Raw genomic sequence first — 15,133 nt, 5'->3', positions numbered from 1 at the left:
CTATCTGTAGACATTTATGCATCCAGCGTTTGCCAAAGTTGTGACTTCATGGTGCAAATGTGGGTGAAACAAGTTAGCATACTACAGCCTAAGGCCCCTTTCACATGGGCGAGAATTCCGGGCGGGTGCAATGCGTGAGGTGAACGCATTGCACCCGCACTGAATCCGGACCCATTCACTTCAATGGGGCTGTGCACATGAGCGGTGATTTTCACGCATCACTTGTGCGTTGCGTGAAAATCGCAGCAAGCTTTATATTGTGCGTTTTTCACGCAACGCAGGCCCCATAGAAGTGAATGGGGCTGCGTGAAAATCGCAAGCATCCGCAATCAAGTGCGGATGCGGTGCAATTTTCACGCATGGTTGCTAGGTGACGATCGGGATAGGGACCCGATCTATGCTATTATTTTCCCTTATAACCATGTTATAAGGGAAAATAATAGCATTCTTAATACAGAATGCTAAGTAAATTAGGGATGGTGATGGACCATGTGATGAGCGCAGTGACGTCACCAAAGGTCCTTTTCTCCCAGGTCCTCAAAGAAGAAGAAAGAAGACAAGCCAGGCTGCACGAAGTGGATGAGGTAAGTTTAATATTTTTTATTTATTTTTTAACCCCTCCATCCCTAATTTACTTAGCATTCTGTATTAAGAATGCTATTATTTTCCTTATAACCATGTTAAAAGGGAAAATATTAAAATCTACAGAATACCTAACCCAAACCCGAACTTCAGTGAAGAAGTCTGTGTTTGGGCCTGGGTACCACATTCAGTTTTTTCTCACGCGCGTGCAAAATGCATTGCACTCGCGCGGAAAAAACTGAAGAAAGCAACGCAATCGCATACAAAACTCACCACACTTGCAGGCAAAATCGCACGATTTCCCCGTGAAGCACCCGCATCCTATCTGGCCCTCACACGCGACGCCCGTGTGAAAGAGGCCTAAGGCTAGCGGCAGGAACCTCCGGCAGGCTGTTCCGGCGGGTGAACAGCCTGTCGGATCCGTCCTGCAGCTAGTGTACGTGTGGCCCCGGACTACTGCTCCAGCCCCATTGACTATCATGGGAGCGGGGCGGAGTTCCAGGGCCGGAACGGCAAACCATGCCGAGAGGCGGCCGGAATAAAACTGCGACAAAAGTATTGGAAAAATGTCAGTAGGACCTATCCCCAGTATTAAAAGGTATGGTGGCCACTCAGACATCCCTGAGTCTGTCCAGGCCCTATGCCGGAAAGAGGACAGGGAGTCTAAAAGCCGGACCTCTGGTCACCCTAATTAAAGGACATCTGTCAGCAGATTTTTTCCTATAAAACTGGCTGACCTGGTACATGTGCACTTGGCAGCTGAAGGCATCTGTGTTGGTCCCATGTTCATACATGCCCGCATTAGTGAGAAAAGTTCTGATATATGCAAATGAGCCTCTAGGAGCAACTAGGGCGTTACCATTACACCTAGAAGCTCAACTCTCTCTGCAACTGCCACACTCTTTCCACTTTGACAAGGCCAGGCTTTATCAAGTTTTCACTGCCTGGCCCTGTCAGTTAAACTGCAGAGGGCGTGGCAGTTGCAGAGAGAGCAGAGCCTCTAGGTGCAACGGCCACACCCCCGTTGATCCTAGAGGCTCATTTGTATATATTAAAACATTATTTTCCTCAGCAGTGCAGGCACGCAGCGATCTTGGGTGCGACACCCAATACGCAACCAAAGATGGCAGCACGGACATTGTACTGAGTAGGGTCACAACAAGACCAAAAATACAGCAATTTGGGATTCTGGGTTCACGGTAACTTGCAGTTCAATGACTGAACCGCTACACAGTGCGATAGATCGCCATGTAGCCCCAGCGTAAAATGATCGATTGCTGTTTTATTACATCTTTTATGTGTGTCTAAAAGTGGCTATGCCCACATTAGACCATTAGGTGCTAAACGGGAAATGAATATATATGGCTTTGCTTTTTTTAAATGCATATTTCTAGAGAATGCTGGGTAGGCCAGATACCATGTACTGTATGAGACAAAATGGGCATCAAATCAGACACAACCTAGCTTGGCAGAGTTGTGCCAGCTGCTATCATCGGTAACACACCAGCTGCCGCCAAACATGAGTATCATTAAGGACAGCTCTTGTCCTCAGAAACCCGCCCGAGGCCCATGATGTGGGAATCTCTGCGTTAGCATAGGAATGACAGCCATGAATGATTGAAGGACGTCAGGGCCACTCAGGGTGACAGCTCACTGAGCACCAAGTGAGACTTATATACGCAGATATCATGAATACTGGATTCTTATATAATATCCTATATCTCGAGCCCCCCCCAAGGACCTTCTTGCCCCTCCACAGAAATGAGGAAACACTCCATAGATCAGATAACGGCCACAGTGCAACAGTTGGGGAGGACAGACGGTTCACAGGGCTGGGTCACGGGTTTTGCAGGCAGAAGATGACGCTGGCGACATACAACAAAAGTCATGCAGAATAAAAAAAAAAAAAAAAAAACAACATGCAGACCCTGCAAAAAAAGAAGAAAAAAAAAGAAGATGCAACAAGTCTCTCACCGCCAGAAGTCGGGGTACAAACAATCGATGCCCCATGCCCAGAAGCTCCAGGACACGACTGGCGTACTCGTTGACAAAGTTGCTCTTGTCATCCTGAACGTCCTGGGACTTTTTGACAGGAGGGGAAAGCTTGGGGGCTGGTGAGGCAAAAGGAGGAATCCTTTCCTCCATGGGGGGATCCTTAAGGAAAACCCCCTAGATTAACGAGCCGTAGAAGGAAGGCTGGAAAGTGCCGGGCATCTAGAAGATGGTGATGCCACTCTGCCTCAATGCACATAGAAGTATCCTTAGGAGGAAGACCACCAGACATCCATTACGTAGCATAAGATAGGTCTAGCTAGAAAAGCCATCAAGGCGCGATTAATCTAGAAAGAAAAAATGTCGGCGACTGTGAGAGGGCAGACGGATGGGATGGACCCGGCAGTGGACGCAGGGGGGAGAGCCGGGCCCAGCTTCTGTATGTGTGTGCCTGGCTGGAGCTGCAGGAGCGAGCGATGAGATCACTGCATCCACAGCCGCTGCTGCTACAGTCTCTCATCATGAATCAGTAATGAAGGAGGGAGTACAAGGGAGGTGAATGAGCATGGAAGGAGGGAGGATGCCTCGAAAAGGATGCTGTAATCATAAACCAATAGAAACCCCCTATGCCTCATCACCCCCCATCCTGTTCTCTACCTCCCCAGTCTCCGCGTCTCTAATTTTCATCCCAGAGTGACTGACATGGAATTATTTAATCAGATGCGGGACTCGCGTTATTTGCACATTTACATTTTACTGAAAAAATAAGAATTAAAACAGAATAAAATCTGCAGTGCACAATGTGCAGTGACTTACAGAGCAGCCTTATAGAAAGCGTACCAGTATATACTGCACTGGGGCTGTTTACGCCTACGATAATGGCTTTATCATCAGAGGATTTAGGTTTGGGTGGGGAGCTGGGGGCGCGAGGTATATCCCCGACACAGACATGGCATCAAAGTGTAAAATAATACAAGGGCTCCCTCTAGTGTCATACTAAGGCTACTTTCACACTTGCGTTAGGAGCGGATCCGTCTGGTGTCTGCACAGACGGATCCGCTCCTATAATGCAAACGCTTGCATCCGTTCAGAACGGATCCGTTTGCATAACCATGAACAAAAAAAAAAAAAAAAAATGTTTTTTTTTTTTTGTTCATGATAATGCAAACGGATCCGTTTTGACTTTACATTGAAAGTCAATGGGGGACGGATCCGTTTGAAAATTGAGCCATATGGTGTCATCTTCAAAGGGATCCGTCCCCATTGACTTACATTGTAAGTCTGGACGGATCCGTTTGCCTCCGCACGGCCAGGCGGACACCCGAACGTTGCAAGCTGCGTTCAGGTGTCCGCCTGCTGAGCGGAGCGGAGGACAAACGCTGCCAGACTGATACATTCTGAGCGGATCCGCATCCACTCAGAATGCATTAGGGCTGGACGGATCCGTTCGGGGCCGCTTGTGAGAGCCTTCAAACGGAACTCACAAGCGGACCCCCGAACGCTAGTGTGAAAGTAGCCTAAGCAATGCCGGGAGCGGGTCCAAAACAACAAGACGTACAAATCTTTCCATTAGGTCCCATTCACACGGCCGTATTTTAAAAAAATTGCATTTCAATGGGGCTGAAAAAGAAGTGGACAGCACACCATATGTCCGTTCCGCGACCTCGCAAAAATATAGAACATGTCCTAATCTTCATCGTTTTGCGGACAAGAATAGGTATTGTTGGAATGGGTCTACAAAAAACGGATGCAACATGGATGTCACACGGACATCATGTGTATTTTTTTTTTGTGGATCTGCGTTTTGCGGACGACTAAATACATACGGTTGTGTGAATGCACCCTTATACTGTTTCACTTTAGTTTCCACTCTCTTAGGGCTCATGCACACGAACATATTTGCTTTCCGTGTCCGTTCTTTTTCAAACGCGTATGTGGAACCATTCACTGCAATTGGTTCGCAAATAAAATGGAAATTACTCTGTGTGCATTCCGTTTCCGTATAACTGCATAGCTGTTCCGCAAATTAGAGAGAACATGTCCTATTCTTGTCCGTTTCACGAACAAGGACAGGCATTGTTACAATGGATCCGCAAAAAAACTGATGCAATACAGATGTCACACGAACGTCATCCGTATTTTTCGCGGACCGCAAAACACATACGGTTGTGAGCATTTAGCCTTAGGGCGCATTTACACAACCATTTTGCGGACCCCACATTGCAATGGGTCTGCGATCCGCAAGATGCAGCTAAAGATAGGACATGTCCCATGTATTATGGGGCAGAGGCACAGATCCGGAAGCGCACGGAAACATAAGGGTCCTTGTCTCCACACCGCAAAAGATAGGACATGTCCTATCTTTGGCCACATCTTGCAGATCACGGACCATTGAAGTCAATGGGTCTGCAACACAATGTGAGGTGCACAGGCTCTTGCCTGTGTTTTGCGAATCCGCAAAACAGGCACGGCTGTCCTAAGGTCGTGAGAATGCACGCCCACAGAAAATGCATGCGGTTTTTCCGATGTTGTTTTAATGCGGTTTTAAAGGGGTTTTTCCTCTGGATAGGTCATCGGTATCTTATCGGTCGGGGTTAGACACCTGGGACCTCCGCTGATCAGCTGTTTGAGAAGGCACCGGCGCTCGCAGTAGTGCTGTGGGCTTCTCCAGTTTTACCAAGGCTGCGTGACGTCACGTTCATCGGTCACGTGGCCTAGGGGCAGGTCAACCCCACCGAAGTGACTGGGTTGAGCTACGATACAAAGCACAGTTGCTATACAATGTACAGACTGTTTGGTGAGCGCGAAGAAGGCTGCGGTGCTAAAGCGAGCACAGGAGCCTTCCTAAACAGCTGTCGGACCCCACTGATCAGATACTGATGACCTATCCAGAGGAAAGGTCATCAGTATAAAACTCTCGGAAAACCTCTTTAAAGGGGTTGTGTCACTTCAGCAAATGGCATTTATCATGTAGAGAAAGTTAATACAAGGCAGTTACTAATGTATTGTGTCGGTACTTGCATCCCTGGATCCGATGAAAGCTGTAATGGCACCGGACGGGGTTAAAAGCAGAGTGTGCTTGGCTTGCATGCTGCACCTGCATTCCCTGGACTTTGTGTGGCTGTTATGGCCCATAAACAGGTAGGAACTAGTGTTAGGGACCACTCCATAGAGGCGACCTTGACGTGGTGAGTGGCTTATTACGCTTTGGCCAATATGTACACAAATGCCTCATCCAGCATAGAGGCAGGGCAGAGTGCTGGTTGCAGAGTGCTATTGCATTTGTATTTTGCGTTTGTATATGTATTTCGCCATAGTGATGTGCACCTGCATACAGGGTTGTGCTGACTCAATCACCCACACTAATGTATTGTGATTGTCCATATTGCCTCCGTTGCTGGCTGGATTCATTTTTCCATCACACTCTACACTACTCATTTCCAGGGGTTATGACCACCCTGTAATCCAGCAGCGGTGGTCGTGCTTCCACGCTATAGGAAAAAGCACCAGCCTATGTGTGCTCCCACAGCTTTCGGCTGGCACTTTTTCCCTATAGTGTGCAAGCACGACCAGCACTGCTGGATTGCAGGGTGGTCGTAACCATGGAAACGAGCAGTGTATAATGTGATGGAAAAAATATGAATCCAGCCAGCAACAGAGGCAATATGGACAATCACAATACATTAGTAAGTGCCTTGTATTAACTTTCGCCACATAATAAATGCCACTTGCTGAAGTGAGACAACCGCTTTAACTGCATGTCTGAATACACGCTTAGGGCTAAAATGGGGATTACTGGCACATGGGGCCGACATTTCCAGAGTGGATTTGAGGATGGATTTTGCTGCAGATCCCCTACAAATCAGTATGCATGACATTTATTTTGTGGTGAATTTCACCTCTCACATTGAAATGAGTGGAATCCACACCGCATGTCGACGAGCTTGCCCATGTCTGTAATAACGCTACAGATTTACCATTAGTAAGTCCATGCAGAAAATCTCCATGTAACACACCATTTGTGCATGGGTCCTAAATGAGTCCTAAATTGTGCATGGGTCCTAAATTGTGCATGGGTCCTAAAGTGCCCATCATGGTGGTAAGGATTTTACTCCAAGGACACAATAAGCAAAAGCAGGGTCATCTAAATGTAAGGTCAGGGCTGGCAGAGTTCATGCAGCATGACAGAACAGATGTAGGTCAGGACAAGCAGAGATCCAAAGGCAGAGTCATGAAACAGCCCACGGCAAACCCGAAATAGCAAAGACAAACGCCTTCACAGATTTAACAAGGAACCTTGGGGGAGATTTATCAAACCGGGTGCAAAGGAAAACTGGCTTAGTTGCCCAAAGCAACCAATCAGATTCCACCTTACATTTTCCAGAGGAGCTCTGTAGAATGAAAGATAAAATCCGATTGGTTGCTAGGCAAGGAAGCGAGGTTTTCCTTTACACCAGTTTTTAAAAATCTACCCCATTGTTGCTCAGAAGTATGGCAGCTCAGAGGTGGTCAGCCGCAGGCCGACAGACTCCTGTCCATTTAATGATTACTAAAGCTCCCACATGCACTGCCAAGGTGAAGGTGGCATCCTCCTTAGTGGATGTCGCATGGCCAAGTGGGGCACCAACCTGAAGCTGGCAGCAGTAGCAGTGAGACTATCCCATTATAACCAAACCATAAAATTTCTTAAAGGGGTTGTCTGACTTATTTAAAAAAATTCCCCCAGCCAGCAACGGTAATAAAATAATTTATACTTACCTATTTAGTCCTCGCCGCTTCCAGCACCGCCACTCTGACCCTTCCAACTCCATGACATCATCTTCTTGGCTGCAATGATGTCATGCCATGTACCCCAGACACTGCTACAGCCAACCACTAGCCTCAGCACGCACAAGGGCGCTGAGGCTGGTGACTGGCTGCAGTGGTCACAGAGTATACAGGCAAATAAACAAGGTCTGGCGAGTAGAACCAGAATGGCGACGCTGGAAGCGGCAGGGGATAAAATAGGTAAGTATATATTTGTTTATTGATTACAAAATCAAAGACCCTGTCCGATTTGCTTCCTCATTCTAAGGCTACATGCACACGACTGTTCAGTTTTTTGTGGTCTGCAAACCGCGGATCCGCAAAACACGGATGGCGTCCGCGTGCGTTCCGCAATTTGTGGAACGGCATTGACAGCCTATAATATAACTGCCTATTCTTGTCCCCAAAGAGCGGACAAGAATAGGACATGTTATATTTTTTTGCGGGGCCACAGAACGGAGCTGTCCGCATCTTTTGCGGCCCCATTGAAGTGAATGGGTCCGCATCCGAGCCGCCAAAACTGCGGCTCGGATGTGGACAAAAAAAAAAACACGTATGCCATCCATTTTTTTTGCGGATCCATTAAAACGGACAAGAATAGGACATGTTCTATTTTTTTTGCGGGGCTACGGAACGGACATACTGATGCGGACAGCATACGGTGTGCTGTCCGCATTTTTTGCGGACCCATTGAAATGAATGGGTCCGCATCCTATACGCAAAAAAAACTGAACGGACACGGAAACAAACAACGTTCATGTGCATGTAGCCTAAGGCCCCTTTAGACGAGCATTATGGAACTCAAGTTCTATCCATAAAAAACAGACTGCTTTCCATCCATGTTGAATCTGTTTTTTTTCTGTGATTACATTCCATTTGTCCAATTATTTAATCCGCGTGGCATCAGTGCGTCATCAGTTTTTCATGTCCGTGAAAAAACCACACAGCATCTCCTAGAAAACATCATTGAACAACAGACCGCACATGACTGCTGTGGTTTTCCCATTGACCTGCACAGGTCAGCCCAGAGTGAAAAGCGGATGAAGAACAAGCTGCAATAATGCGGACAGATGGTCAGTAAAAAAAAAATTATAAATGAAAAACTGATGTGAATCCACCCATGCTTTCGAACATGTGTGGTCCATGGTCCGTGTGATGGCTGCACCTCTAGGACTGACTGCGGCTCATAAGAGAACTCCCTGCATCAAAGTGATCTATGATGCTGTGAGTTCGAGCAGATCAAGTGTCCTGTACACAAGTGATGCTCTAAGTATAAGACAGTAGATCCGCGGTCGGGGTGGAACTCGTAGCATCATTCACTGCAACACACGATGATGCAGCGAGTTTGGATCCAACGAGGGGAGGCCGGTTGCGGTAGTGCGGCTGTCACACAGACCACGTTTCATGGACCACTCGCAGCCGTATGAAAGCAGCCTAAGGCTACATGCACACAACGGACGTATGATGGGCGTTTGTTTAACGTCCATCACACATTTGTTTTAAGAGCAATGGTCGTCTATGGGGTCACTCACACGGCAGGTCTTTTTTGTTTTACGGTCAGTGAATAACAGACGTCAAAAAATAGAACTTGTTCTATCTTGTCCGTTATTCACTGACCGACTGCCCCCATACAACTGAATAGGCCGGTTTTTAACGTCCGTTTCTCAGAAAGGCATCAGTGGAAAAAAACAAAAAACGTCCTTTAAAAATGGATGTGCATGAAGCCTAAGGACCTTTGCAAATGAGCAATACAAAAACACACGTCCATGTTCCAGCCGGAAACACGTGCCGTACACGGATGGAGTCCAGCGTGGCCCACTTTTCCAGGGGACCCATTCGCTTGCAGGAAATATGGACAAAGATAGAACCCGCTGCAGTTTTCTCTGCATAGACCTATGATCTGTGCTGAAAAAATCCCTCCCATGTGAATGCAACCATACATGTGAATGGCCCAGTGTTCAGTCCGGGTGCTGTGCGATTTAAACTCGGGCAGCACCCAGGTGGGAAAACCATTTGTCTGACAGAGGTCTGGGTTTTTAATATTAGAAGCATGTGCACTATGGCAGCGCAGATCTTTACTGGTCTTACATATCTGTCTTTCCAGGATTTCTTCTTCCTAAGGAGCAATTACTAGAGCTGCAGACGAGGTGATTTATCAGTCCCGCTCAGCTCGGTGCCCTACTGACATGCACAGCCCAATTTGGAGCCATAGTAAAAGACTATTGCGCTGGTTCACAGTCATATCTGCGCCCCGGAGCGCCAGTAATCAAATCATGGGACTGGGAGCGCACGGAGAGAAGAAGGGTATGTAACGGCAGCAGAAGATGAAATGATGGCACAATATCATTTAAGGCTCGCAGCCCGCTCCTAATTTTATTTGCTCCATCGAGAGTTAAATGTGAATCTGCTGCTTCGGCTTCTGTCGTTTTATTAAAGGGAGGTGAAGCAAGAAAATCCCGACTTTCAATAACTCCTCGCGTTTAATAGCTGAGCGCTTGAATTTTTTTTTTCACGAGAGGTAATTACAGGTTGGATTGCCAGGAGACCAGATCAAATACAACATGGGCGCACATAGAAAATAGATGATTTACTATCTGAGCCCATTAAAGGGCATCTGTCAGCAGTTCTGTACCTATGACACTGGCTGACCTTTTATAAGTGCGCTTGGCAGCTGAAGGCATCTGTGTTGGTCCCATCTTCATATGTGCCCGCATTGCTGAGAATAACAATGTTTTAATATAATCAAATGAGCCTGTAGGAGCAACGTGGGCGTTACCATTACTCCTAGAGGCTCTGCTCTCTCTGCAACTGCCACGCCCTCTGCACTCTGATTGACCAGGCCAGGCAATGAAAACATCATCATCACACCTAACCCTGTCAAGGTGCAGAGAGAGCTGAGCCTATCAGTGTAACGACAACGCCCCCGATGCTCCTAGAGACATTCCCCAAAAGACTTGCAGCTGTAATTGCAGTAAAAGGTTGTCCTACAAACTATTGACTCTTTTCACTGCACACATACAGTACTTGCTACTTTGTGTTGGTCGATCACATAAAATCCCAATAAAATACATTTAAGTTTGTGGGTGTGACGTGAAAAAATGTGGAAAAGTTGAAGGGGTAGGAATACGTTTTCAAGGAAATGTATCTCAAGAATAGGACCCCTGAAATGAGCAGAAAGTAGCCACGTATGGCAGTGTCAAAATGGGACTGCCGAAAATGGCTAAGCAGTCCCATAGAAGTAAATAGAGCGGTGACCGCTCTTGAGCCGTGTGCTCTCCATTCATTTCTCCGGGACTACCATAGTAATGAAAGGACAGCACGCATGATGTGCTCTCCTTTACTTTTAATGACGCGTTCTGGAGATAGGTGCGGGTCCCAGAAGTGGAACCCGCACCTGTCTGATGTTGGTGGCATATCCTTGTGATATGTCACCAATGTCTCAGACGAGACACCCCATTTAAGGGGACATCATACTGTGTGGGGAGCACTTAAAGGGGTTGTCTCATCACAGACAATGGGGGCATATCGCTAGGATATGCCCCCATTGTCTTACAGGCGCGGGTCCCACCACATGCACAGCCGCCCGCCATTCATTACCTATGGTGCCGCCGAAAATAGCCGAGCACTGGCTCGGCTATTTCCGTCGGGCCCATAGAAGTGAATGGGAGCGGTGGTCCTCCAGCCACAACTTTGCACTGCTCCGTTCCAGATATAGGTGCGGGTCCAGCGGTGGGACCTGCGCTTAAAAGACAATGGGGGCATATCCTAGCGATATGCCCCCATTGTCTGTTATGAGACAACCCCTTTAAGGGATCATCCTGCTGTGAGGCACCTATGGGACATCCTACTGTGAAGGCCACTTCGAGGCATCATACTGAATGGGGCACATTGAACTAAGCATCATACTCTGTGCGGGGCACTAAAGGGGCATCATACTGTCCAAGGGCCACTAAGGAGCATCACTATTGTGAGGTGGCACTAAGGGCACATCCTTACTTACTGTGTATTGTAACAAAAAACAAAACTGCCGCAGTGCATTGTGCGACACTAGTGTTGTCCCTCTCTGGATTTTTTTTACGGTTCAAACCTTCACCTATAGCAGACTCAGATGTGGACCTTTCCAAAAAGTACTTGAGCCCCCCTGGTAAAGATCATGAGAAATAATCAACGTTTGACATTTACAGGCTGTACAAAAACTGATCTAATGCAGAGTTATGTACTCAGTATGGCGCCACCTAGCGTTCAATGCATATCAATGTGCACATCCACCTAATGAGCAGAGTGCAGGTGGACCCACATCCTCAGTCACTCCCGGCCAGGTCTCTGCACAGTGATACAGACTTGTCTTCTTTAAGTGGATATAGAGACTCTTACAAGCTTATGCGGATTACAGTTAGTGGAATTAATAAAAAAATATGATAAAAATCAACAGAACAGGTGGATTCAATGGTGCAAGCCTCCCTCCGAAACACAGATGTAAAACCAGAGGCAGCGATCACGGAAGAGGCTGCCGTTTCAGTGGCGCTTGTTTCAGCTGTCTGATGCCTTGACAATGTAAGGGTGAGTTCACAGAATTTTCTGAGCACGGATTTTGGTACAGATTCTGTTCCAAAAAAACATGTAGGATCCCCATCAGAAACACAAAGGTTTCTACAGCGGTTTTGCAGTCTAAATATGGTGGATCTGTTCTCACCTTTAGACCCAATACATTGGGCAAATCCATGAGCGGACACCCACCACAGTTTCCGTGGCAAAAAAAAGGACGTATACAGGTAAAACTCAAAAAATTTGAATATCATGCAAAGTTCATTTATTTCCGTAATGCAACTTAAAAGGTGAAACTAACATATGAGAGACTCATTACATGCAAAGCGAGATATTTCAAGCCTTTATTTGGTATAATTTGGATGATTATGGCTTACAGCTTATGAAACCCCAAAGTCACAATCTCAGGTCCCCTTTGCTCAGGGGGTATGGATTAATTAGCTGACTACAGTCTGACACTTTGAGTCTAGAATATTGAACCTTTTCACAAAATTTTAATTTTAAGTTGCATTACTGAAATAAATGGACTTCTGCACGATATTCTAATTTTTTGAGTTTCACCTGTACTTTCTTGGGGCAGTCTGGAAAACTGACTTGGAAAAAAAACATAACCGCATGAACAGCAGCACGGCCTGCCATTAAAAGAATGGGATGCAGTTTCAGAGCGGATACCGTCACAAAAATACTCTGTGTGAACGAGGCCTAAGGGTACGGCCACAAGTAGGAAACTCAGCAGCGACATTTCAGGCAAAAAATCCACAGCGTGAAACAGTACAGCGGGAAATTGGATGAGATAAAAAATAAATAAAAAATCCACGCATGACTTGAACCGAAGGCAGATTTTAAATTTGTAACATGTCAATTTATGCTGCAGGTTTTCACTGCATATTTGCAATGCAAAGCGTGAAATCCAGCAGCATTTGGTGCAGCTGCAAGATTGCGGCTGATACGTTGTGAATATTCTGCTGCGGAATATCCAAAGTGGACCTGTGACATGGGGACATACTCGTACTGTTAGACAGTTTTGATTGTTCTGCCCTAATGACTTTGCGCAGATTTCAGTAAAAGAGAAATATGTAAAATAACAAACAGCAGATGGCGACATATATATATATTTATTAAATAGCTCACTGCTATAAAACATTTTTAATTACATGTAATTACCAAAAGTATTCAGATACAGGTGCTGGTTTGAAAACTGTGAAATATTTTTCGTGGAACAACCCCAACATATGTGTGGGAGTGGTGACAGTACCACAGTCCAGTACATAAAAAGAGTTAAAGGGGTTCTCCCACAAAATCAAAATTTTCAAACCAGCACCTGGATCTGAATACTTTTGTAATTGCATGTAATTAAAAATTTTGTATAACCACTGAGCTATTCAATCAAATGTATCTGTATAGCGCCACCTGCTGTTCGTTCTTTTCTTAATTTCTCCATCCCCCTCACTGCGGTGGTCGCACACGCTCTGTTTAAATCTTCAACTGCCACCAGTCATATACAGTATGGCCAATGGCAGGCAGGGAGGTGGATGACGCTAGGGAGGCTCGACCCCGCCTGCCATTGGCTGCTACCCCCAGACACCGGATGTTTTCATCCATGTGCAGGGAGAAGCAGCAGCGGCGGTGCAGGGACCAGGAGCGGGGTAAGTATATTACCTGAGGGGCACGGCACATAAAGGGGATGTTTCTGAAATCGGATAACCCCTTTAAGTGAAACAAGTGGATTCCTTTATTCATCCAACCCTCAATGGTTGGGTGAATAAAGAAATACACTTTTTTTCATTTTTACTAGCATTTTTAATTTTTTTTTTTTATATTTCTTACTATTCGTTATTTACATTTTTACTTTGAATGCAGAAAACAAATTATCTACATGACCCTGCTGTCTCTATATACAGAGCACTGGTAACAGTGAGTATTTTCAGGTGTTTTCTGATTATTTAAGAGAGTTATGGCAATCTCCTGGGAAACTTGCTAAGGGAAGTACACTTAGGGCTCATGCACACAAACGTCTGCACGGGCCCCAATGCACGGGCACCATCCGTGCGGTTGCTGCAGACGGATCCAGACACATTTAACTGGTCGGTGCCCATATATTGCAGACGAGCAACAGCCGTCGACATGAGGCCTTAGGCTGAGTTCACACTTCAGTTATTTCCATCAATTATTGTGAGCCAAAACCAGATGCAGGTCAAAAACACAGAACAGGAGGAAATCTTTCCATTATACCTTATCTCTGAGTAGCCGTCACTACTGGTTTGGGCTCAAAATAACTGATGGAAATAACTGACCAACTAACTTAAGTGTGAACTGGGCCTTACCTGCTTCCCGACACTGGCTCTCGGCTCCGATGCTCTCCGACCTCTGCTCAGGTCCCTGGATGTCCCTGCAACCAATCGTGGGCCACGGCGGTGACTTCTCCCCTTGTGTCAAGTGAATAAATGTGACTGTTGATACGGTACTTCAGAATTTGGGGCCCCGCTTTTCATTTCGAACAGGGCCACATTTGGTCTAAGACCGGCCCTGCCAAAGACACACCATCTGAGCTGTGATGGGGAGAGAGCTACAGCATAAAAGACATGCTGGTAAAGGACACGCCCTCTGATAAAGGACACGCCCCCTGATAAAGGACACGCCCTCTTAGCTGAGATAGGGAGAATTGCAGCAGAAATGACATGTCCAAGGACACACCTTCTGATAAAGGATACACCTTCTGAATTGTGGTAGGGAAAGAGCTACAGCAGAAAGGACATGCCCCTGGGAAAGGACACACCCCCTGAGCTGCCAGCCTGAATTAAATCTAGCAGGACAACTGGAGCAATGAATGTGGAGATCTCTGGATCCATGTGAGGTACAGGGCTGGTTCTAGCCTTGTTAGAAAGGTATTGTCATGTACTATGCCTATAGGTCCATAATGCTTCCTGTCCTGCTCCTTCCTCAGCCCATAAAGACACAAATCACAAAGACATAACGTGTAACCCATAGACGGCGAGCACAGTAAGGAACACCCCTGGGGTCCAGAGGCTCCAGATGAGGAAATAAGCTGTTTAAGTAACTTGGCTAATTGCTAGTATCGGACTTACTGATGCAGGAAGGTACAGTGCTGAATAAGGAGAAAGTGGTGGCCAAGTTTTCCATACTTTGCACTTGTAATTTATTTAAGCTATGGAGCTAAACAATAAATAAATCAACGGCAGCCATTAAT

General features: G+C 46.3%; 1 protein-coding gene across 2 annotated transcripts in view; it reads right to left on the bottom strand.

Annotated features, from left to right (window-relative positions):
• Nucleotides 1-15,133, bottom strand: part of RABGAP1L (RAB GTPase activating protein 1 like) — a 328,801-nt gene that overhangs the window by 68,535 nt on the left and 245,133 nt on the right. The window contains exon 1 of one of the 2 annotated variants that reach the window (XM_040406738.1): nt 2,557-2,742. The exons of the other annotated variant lie outside the window; for it this stretch is intronic. Within the exon in view, the coding sequence (XP_040262672.1) occupies nt 2,557-2,727 (171 nt within the window). The 5' untranslated portion in view covers nt 2,728-2,742. Of the gene's footprint in view, nt 1-2,556; nt 2,743-15,133 lie in introns of those variants that run through there. 2 annotated transcript variants of the gene reach the window in all.

Source organism: Bufo bufo, chromosome 9 (assembly GCF_905171765.1).
Source record: "Bufo bufo chromosome 9, aBufBuf1.1, whole genome shotgun sequence".
Lineage (NCBI taxonomy): Eukaryota > Metazoa > Chordata > Amphibia > Anura > Bufonidae > Bufo > Bufo bufo.
This window is presented reverse-complemented; position numbering and strand designations above follow the sequence as displayed.